This window comes from Oryx dammah, unplaced genomic scaffold (genome assembly GCF_014754425.2).
Source record: "Oryx dammah isolate SB20612 unplaced genomic scaffold, SCBI_Odam_1.1 HiC_scaffold_9, whole genome shotgun sequence".
NCBI classification, from domain to species: domain Eukaryota; kingdom Metazoa; phylum Chordata; class Mammalia; order Artiodactyla; family Bovidae; genus Oryx; species Oryx dammah.
Window position 1 is genome coordinate 60141827 of NW_024070193.1, and position 18041 is coordinate 60159867.

At 42.2% G+C, this 18041-nt stretch overlaps 1 protein-coding gene across 1 annotated transcript; it reads left to right on the plus strand.

Moving 5' to 3' along the window:
• The first annotated feature begins 20 nt into the window (after positions 1–20).
• On the plus strand, positions 21–13213 carry MRPS24 (mitochondrial ribosomal protein S24). The gene is made up of 4 exons (XM_040246376.1): positions 21–92; positions 172–240; positions 358–469; positions 12772–13213. The coding sequence occupies exons 1-4, from the start codon at positions 54–56 to the stop codon at positions 13053–13055; spliced, it is 504 nt and encodes a 167-aa protein (XP_040102310.1). The 5' UTR covers positions 21–53; the 3' UTR covers positions 13056–13213.
• The last annotated feature ends 4828 nt before the right edge of the window (positions 13214–18041 follow it).

Below are 18041 nucleotides of genomic sequence, written 5' to 3' on the forward strand. Positions count from 1 at the left end.
TTTGTGTTTACCCGGCCCGCTCCGCTCCGCCCCCTCCCACCCCCACGTCCAAGATGGTGGCCCTATACTGCGGTCGCGGGCTCAAGCCTCTGGTGAGTAGGCGGTGCGGGCTGGAAGGCCGGGTGGAAGTGAGGGCCCCTGTCTGAGTCTCACCCCTCACTGTCCCTACAGATGCTGTCCTGGAGCCGGGATCTGCCGTGCATCCGGCGCGCCCTGCATACCTCCGCGGTCTGCTCCAAGGTGAGCGCAGCATGGGGACTCGCGACCTGGGGGTCTGGGACCTGGGGGTGGGGACATGACCTGGGGCTCGCCCTTGGTCAGTGGTCGCGGAAAGTCACGGCCTGTTTTTCTTTTCAGAACCGGGCGGCCCGAGTCCGCGTGGCCAAGGGGAACAAACCAGTGACCTACGAGGAAGCGCATGCGCCTCACCACATCGCCCACCGCAAGGGCTGGCTGTCACTGCACACAGGTGAGGGGACGGTGCGGGACAGAAGACGTGCTGTGTCGTGACTGTCACATAAAACACCAATTGAACACGTGTCAGAGATTTTACTTAACTCAGTAATAAATGGGTGGATCAGAAATCAGTTAAACAAAGTAAAGGAGAATTAATATAGATGAGAGGTATGTGATACAGTATGTCCAAATGTATTTGAAGGGATGCAAAATTGATTTTTTCCATGGGGGGCGGCGGCAAGGACTTTGTTGAACTTCCACAGAAATTACTTGCATGCCTAAAGATAATTGTTTTGCATTGCTATTGGTTATTTGGGGCTTCCTGCATGGTTCAGCAGTGAAGAATCTGCAGTGCAGGAAACCTGGAGACACTGGTTTGATCCCTGGGATGGGATGGCAACCCACTCCATTAATTTTGCCTGGAAAATCCCATGGAAGGAGGAGCCTGGTAGGCTTCAGTCCATGGGAGGCGAAGAGTCTGACACGACTGAGCGACTTCACTTTCAGTTTTCACTTTCATGCATTGGAGAAGGAAATGGCAACCCATTCTAGTGTTCTTGCCTGGAGAATCCCAGGGATGGAGGAGCCCCGTGGGCTGCCATCTATGTGGTCACACAGAGTCGGACACAACTAAGCAACTTAGCCACAGTGGCATGTTTTCAAATTTTGTGCTTTTGGTTGTTGATTCCCCTGACATGCTCTTGTTACCAGTAAAATCTTGCTTTTCTCTGCCTACTGATGCCCAGCCCCAAAAATACAGGTAGAGTTTCGAGGGAATAGAAAGATGGCTTTAATCTTTAGCCAGCTGAGGGGAGAACACAGCAGGCTAGTGTCTGAAGAGCTGCGCCCCACTCCTAGGGGAAATGAGACTTTATATAGCCTGGGTCTTATGGTCTTAGGGTAAATGATAATACTTAAAGTAATGAAGATTTTTAATTTTTCTTGAATTCTTTCAAAACAGTCATAGTTGGCATCAGGTAACCTGGTAATTGGGTTTTGCCATCTGGTAGCCCAGTAATTGGGTCCGTTTGTTCCTGGTTTATTGTACTGTGGCCTTCTTTCCGAAATGCAAAAAGCCACAAGGGTGGTCTGCAAAGGGAGTGCAGTGAAGGTAAGTAAGCACAGGTCCAGGATGTAATCAGCATAGAGTTACAGGGTAGTGCAGGATGCTGCTCATGCGGAATTAGGGGGCAGTAGGTACAGGGTGCAGTTTATGTACAGTCAGGTTAGTTTTGGGAAAAGCAACCCTAGTTGCAGACTAAGATTAGGAATAGGTAAAGTAACACTAGGTAAAAAACTAGTAAAACTAAAATTAGCTCTTTCAGGCCTGTTTTTGTTTCTTCTCCAGCCTGTTCAGTGTTCTCTTTATTTTCTTTATTCTCAGGAAAGGGAAAGGAAAATAAAGAGAAACTCATTCTTCTTTTTTCCTTTTCACTGCAACAAATTCCCCAGTGTTAATTTATTTATCCGTATCAGTGGAGGAAGGGAAATAAGTGTCATTCTTGTCTGGCTGAGGATAAAACCTCAGTTTTGCTCCACTTGACAGTCACCAGCTGTCAACCCAGGGGCTCACTTATGTCCTATTTCAAATCCCCTTTGAGAGACGTGAACCCCAAGAAATCTTTATTGGGAAGATGAGGGACGATGGTCTGTCTTCTGTAGCTTGTTGAGGCTGACAAGGGACCTGTTGACCCTACCTGGTTGGGGTCGTGGAGTTCTCGCTCTGTTTCATTATGTTTTATTAAGGGGCCCTCGAGTGAGTTCTCTTGTTATTTCTCTAGGATCTGTTCTTCAGTTCAGTCAGTTCAGTTCAGTAGCTCAGTCGTGTCCGACTCTGCGACCCCATGAATCGCAGCACGCCAGGCCTCCCTGTCCATCACCATTTCCCGGAGTTCACTCAGGCTCACGTCCATCGAGTCCGTGATGCCATCCAGCCATCTCATCCTGGGTCGTCCCCTTCTCCTCCTGCCCCCAATCTCTCCCTGCATCAGTCTTTTCCAATGAGTCAATTCTTTGCATGAGGTCTCCAAAGTACTGGAGCTTCAGCTTTAGCATCATTCCTTCCAAGGAAATCCCAGGGTTGATCTTCAGAATGGACTGGTTGGATCTCCTTGCAGTCCAAGGGACTCTCAAGAGTCTTCTCCAACACCACAGTTCAGAAGCATCAATTCTTCGGCGCTCAGCTTTCTTCACAGTCCAACTCTCACATCCATAACATGACTACAGGAAAAATGATAGCCTTGACTAGATGGACCTTAGTCGGTAAGTAATGTTTCTGCTTTTGAATATACTATCTAGGTTGGTAATAACTTTTCTTCCAAGGAGTAAGCATCTTTTAATTTCATGGCTACGTTCACCATCTGCAGTGATTTTGGAGCACAAAAAAATAAAGTCTGACACTGTTTCCACTGTTTCTCCATCTATTTCCCATGAAGTGATGAGACCAGATGCCATGATCTTTGTTTTCTGAATGTTGAGCTTTAAGTCAACTTTTTCTCTTTTCTCTTTCACTTTCATCAAGAGGGTTTTTAGCTCCTCTTCACTCTCTGCCATAAGGGTGGTGTCATCTGCATATCTGAGGTTATTGATATTTCTCCCGGCAATCTTGATTCCAGCTTGGGTTTCGTCCAGTCCAGAGTTTCTCATGATGTACTCTGCATAGAAGTTAAATATGCAGGGTGACAATATACAGCCTTGACGTACTCCTTTTCCTGTTTGGAACCAGTCTGTTGTTCCATGTCCAGTTCTAAGTTGCTTCCTGACCTGCATACAGATTCCTCAAGAGGCAGGTTAGGTGGTCTGGTATTCCCATCTCTTTCAGAATTTTCCACAGTTTATTGTGATCCACACAGTCAAAGGCTTTGGCATAGTCAATAGAGCAGAAATAAATGTTTTTCTGGAACTCTCTTGCTTTTTCCATGATCCAGCGGATGTTGGCAATTTGATCTCTGGTTCCTCTGCCTTTTCTAAAACCAGCTTGAACATCACGGAGTTCACGGTTCACGTATTGCTGAAGCCTGGCTTGGAGAATTTTGAGCATTACTTCACTAGCGTGTGAGATGAGTGCAATTGTGCGGTAGTTTGAGCATTCTTTGGCATTGTCTTTCTTTGGGATTGGAATGAAAACTGACCTTTTCTAGTCCTGTGGCCACTGCTGAGTTTTCCACATTTGCTGGCATATTGAGTGCAGCACTTTCACAGCATCATCTTCCAGGATTTGAAATAGCTCAACAGGAATTCCATCCCCTCCACTAGCTTTGTTCATAGTGATGCTTCCTAAGGCCCATTTGACTTCACATTCCAGGATGTCTGGCTCTAGGTGAGTGACCACACCATCGTGATTATCTGGGTCATGAAGCTCTTTTTTGTACAGTTCTTCTGTGTATTCCTGCCACCTCTTCTTAATATCTTCTGCTTCTCTTAGGTCCATATCATTTCTGTCCTTTATCGAGACCTTCTTTGCATGAAATGTTCCCTTGGTATCTCTAACTTTCTTGAAGAGATCTCTAGTCTTTCCCATTCTGTTGTTTTCCTCTATTTCTTTGCATTGATTGCTGAGGAAGGCTTTCTTATCTCTCCTTGCTATTCTTTGGAACTCTGCATTCAGATGCTTATATCTTTCCTTTTCTCCTTGGCTTTTCGCTTCTCTTCTATTCACAGCTATTTGTAAGGCCTCCTCAGACAGCCATTTTGCTTTTTTGCTTTTCTTTTCCATGGGGATGGTCTTGATCTCTGTCTCCTGTACAGTGTCACAAACCTCCATCCATAATTCATCAGGCACTCTCTATCAGAAGTATTCCCTTAAATCTGTTTCTCACTGTATAATCATAAGGGATTTGATTTAGGTCATACTTGAATGGTCTAGTGGTTTCCCCCACTTTCTTCTATTTAAGTCAGAATTTGGCAATCAGGAGTTCATGATCTGAGCCACAGTCAGCTCCCGGTCTTGTTTTTGTTGACTGTCTACAGCTTCTCTATCTTTGGCTGCAAAGAATATAATCAATCTGATATTGGTGTTGACCATCTGGTGATGTCCATGTGCAGATTCTTCGCTTGTGTTGTTGGAAGAGGGTGTTTGCTATGACCAGTGCATTTTCTTGGCAAAATGCACTGGTCTTAGGAGTGCTGTAATTTCTGTGGGTCTGTTCTTAGGAGTGCTGTAATCTCTGTATCGTCATTACCTTGAAGTGAATCTGTTGTAATCTGGAGGAGGCAAAATTTGACAAGTAGTTATTTGTTTTTCTTAAAAAAAAGCAGAGGCCAAAGGTCAGTGAAAGAATTACTGTAACTAGGAATCAAAGCAGGAATAAGAACCAAGCTACATTTGATAACACTTTTAAGTGCGGTCCAGATAATGGTCACTGCTTGGGTTATCCTGTCCAAAGGATTGGAGCCATTTGCACTCAGTTATAACTGGAATCAAGATTGCTCGGAGAAATATCAATAATCTCAGATATGCAAATGATACCACCCTTAGGGCAGAAAGTGAAGAACTAAAGAGCCTCTTGATAAAAGTGAAAGAGGAGAGCAAAAAGGTAGGCTTAAAGCTCAACATTCAGAAAACTAAGATCATGGCGTCTGGTCCCATCACTTCATGGGAAATAGATGGGGAAACAGTGTCTGACTTTATTTTTCTGAGCCCCAAAATCACTGCAGATCGTGATTGTAGCCATGAAATTAAAAGATGCTTATTCCTTGGAAGGAAAGTTATGACCAATGTAGACAGCATATTAAAAAGCAGAGATATTACTTTGTCAACAAAGGTCCCTCTCTTTAGTCAAGGCTGTGGTTTTTCCAGTGGTCATGTATGCATGTGAGAGTTGGAGTATAAAGAAAGCTGAGTGCCAAAGAATTGATGGTTTTGAACTATGGTGTTGGAGAAGACTCTTGAGAATCCCTTGGACTGCAAGGATATCGAACCAGTCAATCCTAAAGGAGATCTGTCCTGGTGTTCATTGGAAGGACTGATGCTGAAGCTGAAACTCCAGTACTTTGGCCACCTGATGCGAAGAGCTGACTCATTTGAAAAGACCCTGATGCTGGGAAAGATTGAGGGCAGGAGGAGAAGGGAACAACAAGGATCAGATGGTTAGATGGCATCACCGACTCAATAGACATGGGTTTGGGTGGACTCTGGGAGTTGGTGATGGACAGGGAGGCCTGGCATGGTGCGATTCATGGAGTCACAAAGATTCGGACGTGACTGAGTGACTGAATTGAACTGAGAATGTTAGTAAACAGAATAGAAATTATTTCTTTTTAGGAAAATACACCTGAATCCTAATCTAGACTTTACACTTCAAGGAGACTTGAAGCCAGGGTAGCCAGTTGTCTGGTTTTATCCAAGTAGGTTTTAACCTTTAATATGGCTATTGGTCACTGCACATGTGTTTTCTATTTTTGTTAATGTGATCTGAGGCAGTTTCATTGTCTAAACATACAGTAATTACAAGAGGAGACCTTTAAAATGTAACATTCTGTGACCAACTGCAAGCAGACATTGTTTTGAGAATGGCTAATGGCATCCTGGATGGCATCACCAACTCTATGGATGTCAGTTTGGGTGAACTCCAGGAGTTGGTGATGGACAGGGAGGCCTGACGTGCTGCAATTCATGGGGTTGCCAAGAATCGGACATGACTGAGAGACTGAACTGAACTGAACTGAATGGCATCCCAAGTTGGATACAACTCAGGAAACTCAGGTTTTTAACAATATAAGGACTTGTCTGAAATCATACCCACTGTGCCATCCAGTTATTTCCTTGAATGTCTGAACCACAGCTACTCTATTTTGACTTTTAATTGTAGTTTTCTCCGTAATAGCCAAAGCAAATGTCAGTCTCAATGGTGCTAGTGTTTCTCTAGGTATGAGAAGATGAGGTAGGTATGAGCAGGAGTCTGGGCTCATAAAATCTCCTCTTGAAAGTATTTTAACTATTTGAAGGTCTGTTCTGCCAGTTGTTCCAGAGCACAGAGTGCCTCATTCCTGATCTCCACTCTGAACTCCTTTCAAGAGATGTTGAAAGTCCGCAGCTGCAGTGGCCATGATTTAATCTTTGTAGAAGTAGATGGCAAGTGCCAATATCCAGTTGGTAGATTCCCTTTAGGGTCATAAATTTGACCATGGTTTGGGGGCATTTCATGGCCATTTTGTCCCAGTGTGCTGTTTGGTTGGTGCAAAAGTAATTGAGGTTCACAAGTAATTGTGGTTGATGCAGAAGAAAGAGTAATTACAGTTGGTGCAAAACTCAACTGCAATTACCTTTGAACCTCAATTGCTTTTTCCCCAACCAGAATTACTTTGCACAATCCAAATAGGAATGCTTATTCCCAGGTCTGGTGAAGATTTCATTGACAGGCCACTCAGTGTGCTGTTACTGGGTTAGGCTGTAAAACAATATCCAGAATTCTCTGAATTACCTGTCTTTTCTAGTCTCTTGTGGTCCAGGAAGATATCCCCTCTTGTTGCTTTTCCCATATCTAGAGTTAAACTGTTAGAATCACTGCTTTCATATGGAACTACATATCATCATTTTATCAGAGGCTCAATCACACCTTTCGTAATGTAAGAAACAATTTTCTAAAGCAGGCAATATAGAAAATAACTAACAGTGTTAGTAGGGTTAAGTTAGAATTTAAGTCAAGAACTTCTGTTAGGTGTAACCCAGTATATCCCCAAGTTATCTTAGTCTGTTCTGTTACAGTCCCTATCTTTAAGGGAAATTACATATTGTCACTGTTTATAAGACATCCAGCTTCAGTTCAGCTCAGTGCCGTTGCTCAGTCGTGTCCGACTCTTTGCGACCCCATGAATTGCAGCACGCCAGGCCTCCCTGTCCATCACCAACTCCCGGAGTTCACTCAGACTTACGTCCATCAAGTCAGTGATGCCATCCAGCCATCTCATCCTAGTCGCCCCCTTCTCTTCCTGCCCCCAATCTCTCCCAGCATCAGAGTCTTTTCCAGTGAGTCAACTCTTTGCATGAGGTGGCCAAAGTACTGGAGTTTCAGCTTTAGCATCATTCCTTCCAAAGAAATCCCAGGGCTTATCTCCTTCAGAGTGGACTGGTTGGATCTCCTTGCAGTCCAAGGGACTCTCAAGAGTCTTCTCCAACTCCACAGCTCAAAAGCATCAATTCTTTGGCGCTCAGCTTTCTTCACAGTCCAACTCTCACATCCATACATGACCACAGGAAAAACCATAGCCTTGATAAGATGGACCTTTGTTGGCAAAGTAATGTCTCTGGCTTTTGAATATGCTATTTAGGTTGGTCATAACTTTCCTTTTAAGGAGTAAGCGTCTTTTAATTTCATGGCTGCAATCACCATCTACAGTGATTTTGCAGCCCCCAAAAGTAAAGTCTTGACACTGTTTCCACTGTTTCCCCATCTATTTCCCATGAAGTGTTGGGACCAGATGCTATGATCTTTGTTTTCTGAATGTTGAGCTTTAAGCCAACTTTTTCACTCTCCTCTTTCACTTTCATCAAGAGCTTTTTAGTTCCTCTTCCCTTTCTGCCATAAGGGTGGTGTCATCTGCATATCTGAGGTTATTGATATTTCTCCCGGCAATCTTCATTCCAGCTTGTGCTTCTTCCAGCCTAGTGTTTCTCATGATGTACTCTGCATATAAGTTAAATAAGCAGGGTGACAATATACAGCCTTGATGTATTGCTTTTCCTATTTGGAAGCAGTCTGTTGTTCCATGTCCAGTTCTAACTGTTGCTTCCTGATCTGCATATAGTTTTGTCAAGAGGCAGGTTAGGTGGTCTTGTATTCCCACCTCTTTCAGAATTTTCCACAATTTATTGTGATCCACACAGTCAAAGGCTTTGGCATAGTCAATAGAGCAGAAATAGATGTTTTTCTGGAACTCTCTTGCTTTTTCCATGATCCAGCAGATGTTGGCAATTTGATCTCTGGTTCCTCTGCCTTTTCTAAAACCAGCTTGAACATCAGGGAGTTCACAGTTCATGTACTGCTGAAGCCTGGCTTGGAGAATTTTGAGCATTACTTTACTAGCGTGTGAGATGAGTGCAATTGTGCAGTAGTTTGAGCGTTCTTTGGCGTTGCCTTTCTTTGGGATTGGAATGAAAACTGACCTTTTCCAGTCCTGTGGCCACTGCTGAGTTTTCCAAATTTGCTGGCATATTGAGTGCAGCACTTTCACAGCAACATCTTCCAGGATTTGAAATAGCTCTACTGGAATTCCATCCCCTCCACTAGCTTTGTTCGTAGTGATGCTTTCTAGGGCCCACTTGACTTCACATTCCAGGATGTTGCTCTAGGTGAGTGATCACACCATCGTGATTATCTTGGTCGTGAATATCTTTTCTGTACAGTTCTTCTGTGTATTCCTGCCACCTCTTCTTAATATCTTCTGCTTCTGTTAGGTCCATACGATTTCTGTCCTTTATCGAGCCCTTCTTTGCATGAAATTTTCCTTTGGTATCTCTAATTTTCTTGAATAGATCTCTAGTCTTTCCCATTCTGTTGTTTTCCTCTATTTCTTTGCATTGATCGCTGAGGAAGGCTTTCTTATCTCTTCTTGCTATTCTTTGGAACTCTGCATTCAGATGCTTATATCTTTCCTTTTCTCCTAGTTTTTTTCTTTTCTTCATTTCACAACTATCTGTAAGGCCTCCCCAGACAGCCATTTTGCTTTTTTGTATTTCTTTTACTTGAGGATGGTCTTGTACCCTGTCTCCTGTACAATGTCATGAACCTCATTCCATAGTTCATCAGGCACTCTGTCTATTAGATCTAGTCCCTTAAATCTATTTCTCACTTCCACTGTATAATTGTTAAGGATTTGATTTAGGTCATACCTGAATGGTCTAGTGATTTTCCCTGCTTTGTTCAACTTAAGTCTGAATTTGGCAATAAGGAGTTCATGATCTGAGCCACAGTCAGCTCCCGGTCTTGTTATCTATAGGTCGACAATAACTTAAAATTTTTCCTAGGGGACTCAGTGATGGAACCTTAGAGGAAATGCTTCCTATTCTAGCTTGAACAGTTAGAACTGGATGTTTGCATGCTCATAACAATATAAAGAAACCAAACTGCAGGAGCAGGAAGTCACTAAAAACAAAGAATGCCAAAGACATGCCCAGAAATCAAAAACAAGGGAGCAGAAAGATGCCCCAAAAGGATGGCATGAAGATGTCCAAAAGTCAAAAAGCCAAATGGCAAGAATGCCTTAAGTGTTACTTCCAAGTCCTGCTAAACCTGTGACATTTGTCCAAAGTGACACCTTGTGAAAGCAGCATCTCTTCATAGAATTTTCTAAACTGGTACTGAAGCTATTCCACAAACATCAACACTCTCTAGGGCGCTTACCAAACATAGCAGTTTGGGACATACCAAACTCCCTCTTTTTTATCCTCCATGAATTAATGTCTTCTCGGAGTAGAAATCCATGCCAGAGAGGGCAGTGGAAGAGAAGGCGTCCTCAAGGCAGAAATAAAGCTTCTGCAGCTGTAGGGCATCTTCTCCCCTGTTCTCCACCATAGCCTTGGAATTCTGCAGCCAAGTTGGCCAGTTGGGTGTGTTTGGGGTACAGCCCTACAACAGGGAGTCCCAGGCCATCCTGCCTCAGAGAAAACCCCCAATGAGCCATTCTTTCCGAAAGAGCCTGGTGTGGAGAGAGATCCTTAAACTTCCAATCAAGCCAAGGGGCCCTGTGGGGTCACCTGCCCACAAGCAGATTCTGCATGAGCTCCCATTTATTGCTACCAAAATCTTCGCTTTCTCTGCCCACCCATGCCAAATAAAAATTATGGAGACAGAGTTTAGAGGAAGAAGTCAGCTGAGGGGAAAACACACCATGCTAGTGCCTCAGGAACTGTGAACCAGGAGACTTCATTTTTTGTGTGTGTTTGTTTCTGTAGACTTTATATAGCCTGGGTCTCCTGGTCTTAGGGTAAATGATAAGGCTCAAAGTAATGAAGGTCTTGCATTCTTGTTTCAAAACAGTCATAGCAGGCATCAGGTAGCCCAGTAATTGGGTTCATTTGTCTCTGGTTTATTAAATGTGGCCTTCTTTCTGAAATGAAAAAGCTACAAGGAGTGGTCTACAAAGAGAGTGTGATGAGAGTATGCACTAGGTACTGGATGTAATTAGCAAAGAGTTAAAGGGTAATAGGCTTCCTCAGTGGCTCAAACGGTAAAGTTTCTGTCCACAATGCAGGAGACCTGGGTTCGATCCTTGGGTTGGGAAGATCCCCTGGAGAAGGAAATGGCAACTCACTCCAGTACTCTTGCCTAGAAAATTCCATGGATGGAGGAGCTATGGTCCATGGGGTCACAAAGAGTCGGACATGACTGAGCAACTTCAGTTAGGAAAGGGTAATAGGTTCTGGATGTAACTCATGCAGTTAGGGGCCAATAGGTGCAGGCTGTAACTTACATAGTGTCAGATTAGTTTTGGGGAAAAGTAAACCTAGATACTTGCCGGGAGAAATATCAATAACCTCAGATATGCAGATGACACCACCCTTATGGCAGAAAGTGAAGAGGAACTAAAAAGCCTCTTGATGAAAGTGAAAGAGGAGAGTGAAAAAGTGGGCTTAAACCTCAACATTCAGAAAACAAAGATCATGGCATCTGGTCCCATCACTTCATGGGAAATAGATGGGGAAACAGTGTCAGACTTTATTTTTTGGGGGCTCCAAAATCACTGTAGATGATGATTGCAGCCATGAAATTAAAAGACGCTTACTCCTTGGAAGGAAAGTTATGACCAACCTAGATAGCATATTGAAAAGCAGAGACATTACTTTGCCAACAAAGGTCCATCTAATCAAGGCTATGGTTTTTCCTGTGGTCATGTATGGATGTGAGAGTTGGACTGTGAAGAAAGCTGAGCGCTGAAGGATTGATGCTTTTGAGCTGTGATGTTGGAGAAGACTCTTGAGAGTCTTGGACTGCAAGGAGATCCAACCAGTCCATTCTAAAGGAAATCAGACCTGGGATTTCTTTGGAAGGAATGATGCTAAAGCTGAAACTCCAGTACTTTGGCCACCTCATGCAAAGAGTTGACTCACTGGAAAAGACTCTGATGCTGGGAGGGATTGGGGGCAGGAAGAGAAGGGGACGACAGAGGATGAGATGGCTGGATGGCCTCACCGACTTGATGGATGTGAGTTTGAGTGAACTCCAGGAGTTGGTGATGGACAGGGAGGCCTGGTGTGCCGCAGTTCATGGGGTCGCAAAGAGTCAGACACGAATGAACGACTGAACTGAACTGAAACCTAGATACAGACTACAGATTAGGAATTAATTAAAATTAGGAGTGATTATCTCTTTCAGCCCTGTTTATGTTTTACATCCAGCTTGTTTACTGTTCTCATTATTTCCTTTGTACTCAGGAAAGGGAAAGAAAAAAGAGAAACTCATTGCTTTTTTTTTCCTTTTCACTGCAACACCATCTAGTGTTCCTAAGCACAAGAAGACTGTGTTGTGCCTTACAGGGCAGGGTTGTTAGAAAAGCTTCCTTCTGGCATGTGTTACAGAGCTGTTGGGAGAGAGTTCAGTGTTAATCAGCCATTTGTAGGTGTATTTAACAGAGAAATAAAATAAGGCTTAATATCAATCTTTTGATAAAAATATTGTAACCAGAGACTTGCAGAATTTCCACCAGGAGCAGTGGTTTAGTTCAGTATTTACTAATTTGTCATTCATTTTGATTATATAGAACATAACTCTTAACTTTACAAAGCATAACTACTGTGAATTAATGAGAATCAACAATATTTTGTTCATTATAAGGGTTCTCAACTTGAATGAGATACATCTGTGTAGAGAACTTAAAGTATGGATTTCTATCCCAAACCCTTTTCAAGTTCTTGTTCTGAGGTCTAGGGAGTGGGTGTGGAGACTCATAACAAATATTGTAAGAGGTGCAAAGGTTTATGGTCTACAGTGAGAATTTACTTGTTGAGGTCATGGCTTTAGCTAGTGAGAGAGCTCACATCTCAGAAGTAGCTGATGACTTCATCTCTCTGGCCCATAGAATGATCAGTGCTTCTGTATGGCAGTGAGGAGAAAGTGGGAAAGGGGTACTCTGTGTCTACGTAAAGAAATCATCTCTGTTTTGTGCCCTTCTCTTTTGTGAGACAAGATAATGATAATACATACTTCACAGGATTTGTTTGGGGATTATTGAAATAATGTTCTTGAAGCTTCAGGTATTATTCTTTTTCCACTGTAGAAGAAAAGAGAAGAGGCTAAGGTGGGGAATTGAATGCTTAGTGCTTTTGGATGTTACCTCTGGAGTTTTGGCCAACTCACCTTGGTACCCTTCTCTCTTTAGGTAACCTGGATGGGGAGGACCATGCTGCCGAGCGAACAGTGGAAGATGTTTTCCTTCGCAAATTTATGCTGGGCACCTTCCCAGGCTGCCTGGCTGACCAACTTATTCTAAAACGCCGGGCTAACCAGGTGGAGATCTGTGCCCTGGTCCTGAGGCAGCTACCTGCACACAAGTTCTACTTCCTTGTGGGCTACAGTGAGACCCTGCTGTCCCACTTTTACAAGTGTCCTGTTCGTCTGCACCTCCAAACTGTTCCCTCAAAGGTTGTGTATAAGTATATCTAGGACATACATCAAGCTTTTTATATCAAGTTGTAGCCTGCAAAGGACAGAAACTTGTGAAAATGGACTGAAGTAGAAATAGGGGAAATACATCCCCTCAGATTTCTGAGACTTTGTCTTCAGAGTTGCTGTTGAATAAATAGACTCTCCATGTTGTCTTACTTCTTGGTCTGTCTAGAGTACTAGAATAGGGTCTTTGAGCATGCTCCAGGCTTCCCAAGAAGGCTGCCAGTTACCTGAGGTTTAGGTAATAGCTATGGTTCAGTGCGTATCCTGTGCCAATCACTGTGTCAGGAACTTTACCTGAAGTTCTTTGTTTTCTCTTAAAATGGAAAGATCCATTTTTGGAGATTATAAAGCAGTTATTTTTTAAAAAACCTTTTTCAATTTAAGTCTGAATTTTGTAATAAGGAGTTCACAATCTGAGCCACAGTCAGCTCTTGGTTGTGTTTTTGCTGACTGTATAGAGCTTCTCAATCAGCTGCAAAGAATACAATCAACCTGATTTTGGAATTGACCATTTGGTGGTGTCCATGTGTAATCATCTCTTGTGTTGTTGGGAAATTGTGTTTGCTGTGACCAGTGCATTCTCTTGGCAAAACTTTGTTAGCCTTTGCCCTGCTTCATTTTGTACTCCAAGGCTAAACTTGCCTGTTTAGCCAGGTATCTCTTGACTTCCTGCTTTTGCATTCCACTTCCCTATGACATAAGGACATCCTTTGTTTTGGTTAGTTCTAGAAGGTCTTGTAGGTCTTCAAAGAACTGGGCAACTTCAGCTCCTTTGGCATCAGTGGTTGGGTCATAGATCTGGAGTGGTTTGCCCTGGAAATGAACCAAGATCGTTCTGTTGTTTTTGAGATTGCACCGAAGTACTGCCTTTTGGACTCTTGTTGACTGTGAGAGCTACTTCATTTCTTCTAAGGGATTCTTGCCCACAATAGTAGATATAATGGTCATTTGAATTAAATTCTCCCATTCCCATCCTTTTTAGTTCACTAATTACTAAGATGTTGATGTTCACTCTTGCCATCTACGTGATCAACTTAACTTGATTCATGGATCTAACATTCCAGGTTCCTATGCAGTATTGTTGTTTACAACATCAGACTTTGAACACCAGACACATCCACAGCTGAGCATTGTTTCTGCTTTGGCCTAGCAGCTTCATTCTTTCTGGAGCTATTTGTAATTGCCCTATAGTCTTTCCCAGTAGCATACTGGAAACCATCCATCCTGGAGAGCTCATCTTCTTGTTTCATTTCTTTTTGTCTTGTCATACTGCTCATGGGGTTCTTGTGACAAGAATAATGGAGTGGTGTGCCATTTCCTCCTCCCATGGACCTTGTTTTTCAGAACTCTGCACTATGACCTGTCTTTCTTAGGTAGTTCTGCAAGATATGGCTGATAGCTTCATTAAGTTTTGCAAGCCTCATGATGACAAGGCTGGTTTGTCATATATGGTGTTACTATGTTAGGTATGTTACTTCTCTACCCAATCTGTTGAGAGTGTTTTTTTTTTTTTTTCTTTAATCATGAAATCTCTGCAGACAGTGACTACAGCCACAAAATTGTAAGGTGCTTTCCCCTTGGAAGAAAAGCTATGACAAACCTAGACAGTGTTTGAAAAAGCTGAGACATTGCTGCTGACAAAGATTCGTATACACCAAGCTATGTTTTTTTCAGTAGCCATGTATGGATGTGAGAGTTGGACGATAAAGAAGGTTGAGTACTAGTGCCTTTGAATTATGGTGCTGGAGAAGACTTGAGAGTTCCTTGAACTGCAAGGAGATCAAACCAATCAATCTTAAAGGAAATCAACCCTGAATATTCATTAGAAGGACTGATGCTGAAGCTTCAGTTTGGCCACCTGATGGGAATAGCCAACTCATTGGAAGAGACCCTGATGGCTGGGAAAGATTGAGGGCAAGAGGAGAAGGGGGCAATAGAGCATGAATTGGTTGGATGGCGTCACTGACTCATTGAACAAGCTCTGGGAGATGGGCAAGGACAGGGAAGCCTAGCATGCTGCAGTCCATGGGTCACAAAGAGTTGGACATGACTGAGCAACTGAACAACCACAACTTCTTATCCACTCAGTGTCGATGGACATCTAGGTTGCTCCCAGGTCCTGGCCATTGTAAACAGTGCTGCAGGGAACTTTGGGGTACGTGTGTCTTTGTCAGTTCTGGTTTCCTCAGGGTATATGCCCAGTAGTAGGATTGCTGGGTTGTATGATAGTTTTATTCCTAGTTTTTTAAGGACTCTCCATGCTGTTTTCCATAGTGGTTGTCAATTTACATTCCCACCAACATTGTAAGAGGGTTCCCTTTTCTCCAAACCCTCTCTAGCATGTATTTGTAGATTTTTTTTATTACAACCATTTTGACTGGTGTGAGATGATACCTCATTTTGGTTTTGGTTTGCATTTCTTTAATAATAAGCGATATTGAGCATCTTTTCATGTGTTTATTAGTCCTCTGTATATCTTCTCTGGAGAAATATCTAAAAAAAATTTTTTTTTCCTGCTAATGCAGGAACTGCTTGTATATTTTTGAAGTTAATCTTTCGTCGGTTGTCTTATTTGCTATTATTCTCTCCCATTCTGAGAGTTGTCTTTCACCTTATTTGTAGTTTCCTTTGTTCTATAAAAGCTTTTAAGTTTAATTAGGTCCCATTTGTTTATTCTTATTTTTATTTCCATTACTTTAGGAGGAGAGTCATATCGGATCTTGGCTGTGATTTATATCAGTGTTTTGCCTCTGTTTTCCTCTTAAGAGTTTTATAAAAGTTTCTGGTCTTTACATTTAGGTCTTTAATCCATTTTGAGTTTATTTTTATGTATAGTGTTAGGAAGTATTCTAACTTCATTTTTTACATTTAGTTGACCAGTTTTCCCAGCACCACTTATTGAAAAGACTATCTTGTTTCCATGTATATCCTTCTTTGTAAAAAATAAGGTGTTCATAGGTGGGTAGACTTTTCTCTGGGCTTTCTGTTTTGTTCCATTGATCTATATTTTTGATTACAGTTTCAATTTCCATGTGTGTGCTAGGTCTGTTCATATTTTCTATTTCTTCCTTGTTCAGTTTTGGAAGTTTTACTTTTCCAAGAATTTGTCAGTTTCTTCCAAGTTGTCCATTTTATTGGCATATAGTTGCTCATAGTTGTCTTTTATGATCCTTTGTTTTTCTTTGTTGTCTTTTGTAACTTCTTTTTCATTTCTAGTTTTATTGATTTGAGTCTTTTTCCCTTTTTCCCTTGATGAATCTTGCTAACAGTTTGTCAATGTTATCTTCTCAAAGACCAGCTTTTATTTTTATTGATGTTTGCTATCTTTCGTTTCCTTTTCATTTATTTCTGCTGTGATCTTTATGATTTCTTCCCTTCTACTAACTTTTTTTTTTGTTCTTGTTGTTCTTTTTCTAGTTGCTTTAGGTGTAAGGTTAGGTTGTTGATTTGATGTCTCTTGTTTCTTGAGGTAGGCTTTTATTGTTACGAACTTCCCTCTTAGCACTGCTTTTACTACATCCCATTGGTGTTGGTTTGTCTTGTTTTCATTGTCATTTCCTTCTAAGCTTGTTTTGATTTCCTTTTGTATTTCTTCAGTGATCTATTGGTTATTCAGAAGTGCATTGTTTAGCCTCCATGTTTCTTGTTATTTATAGTTTTTTATCCTGTTGTTGTTGTTCAGTCACCAAATTTTGCCCAACTCTGTCACCCTGTGGATTGCAGCATACCAGGCCTCCTGTCCTTCACTGTCTCCTGGAGTTTGCCCAAGTTCGTTTTCATTGAATTGGTCATGCCATTCAACTATCTCATCCCTTGTCATTCTCTTCTCCTTTTGCCTTAAATCTTTCCCAGCATCAGGGTCTTTTCCAGTGCGTCAGCTTTTGCATCAGGTGGCCAAAGTATTGAAGCTTCAGTTTCTGCATCAGTCCTTCCAGTGAACATTCTGGGTTAATTTCCTTTAGGATTGATGGAGCTCCTTGCTGTCCAGAGGACTCTCAGAGTGTTTTCCAGCACCACAGTTCAAAACCATCAATTCTTTGGCACTCTGCCTTTATGGTCCAGCTCCCACATTCATAGATGACTACTGGAGAGATCATATTTTTGAGTATATGCACGTTTGTTGACAAAGTGATGTCTTTTCTTTTTAATACACCATCTGTAGTTAATATCTAAGCTTACAGCATTGTGATCAGAAAAGATGCTTGAAATGATTTCATTTTTAAATTTTTCCAAGGCTTGATTTGTGGTCCTGGATTTGATCTATTCTGGAGAATGTTCCATGTGCAATTAAGAAAAAAGTGAAATCTATTGTTTTGAAAAGGCCCTGATGCTGGGAGGGATTGGGGGCAGGAGGAGGAGGGGATGACAGAGGATGAAATGGTTGGATGGCATCACCAACTCAACAGACATGGGTTTGAGTGGATTCCGGGAGTTGGTGATGGACAGGGAGGCCTGGCATGCTGCGATTCAGGGGGTCGCAAAGAGTTGGACACGACTGAGTGACTGAACTGAACTGACCATTGTTTTTGGATCAGATGTACTGAAGATATTAATTAGGTCCAACTGGTCCAATGTATTGTTTAAAACTTGTGTTTCCTGTTAATTTTCTGTCAGGATGATCTATGCATCCATGAGTGGATGGATTAAAGTCCCCCACTATTACTGTGTTGCTGTCGATTTCCCTTTTAATAGTTATTTCCATTTGCCTTATACATCTTGAGGTGCTCCTTTGTTGGGTTCATGTATGTTAATAATTACATCTTGGATCGATCCCTTGATCATTATGTAGTGTCTTTGTCTCTTACAACCATCTTTATTTTAAAGTCTATTTTGCCTGATATAAGCATCGCTACTTCTATTTTCTTTTGGTCTCCATTTGCAAGGAATAGTGACTTCCCTGGTGGCTCAGATGGTAAAAACGTCTGCCTACAATGCAGGAGACCCGGGTTTGATCTCTGGGTTGGGAAGATCCTTTGGAGA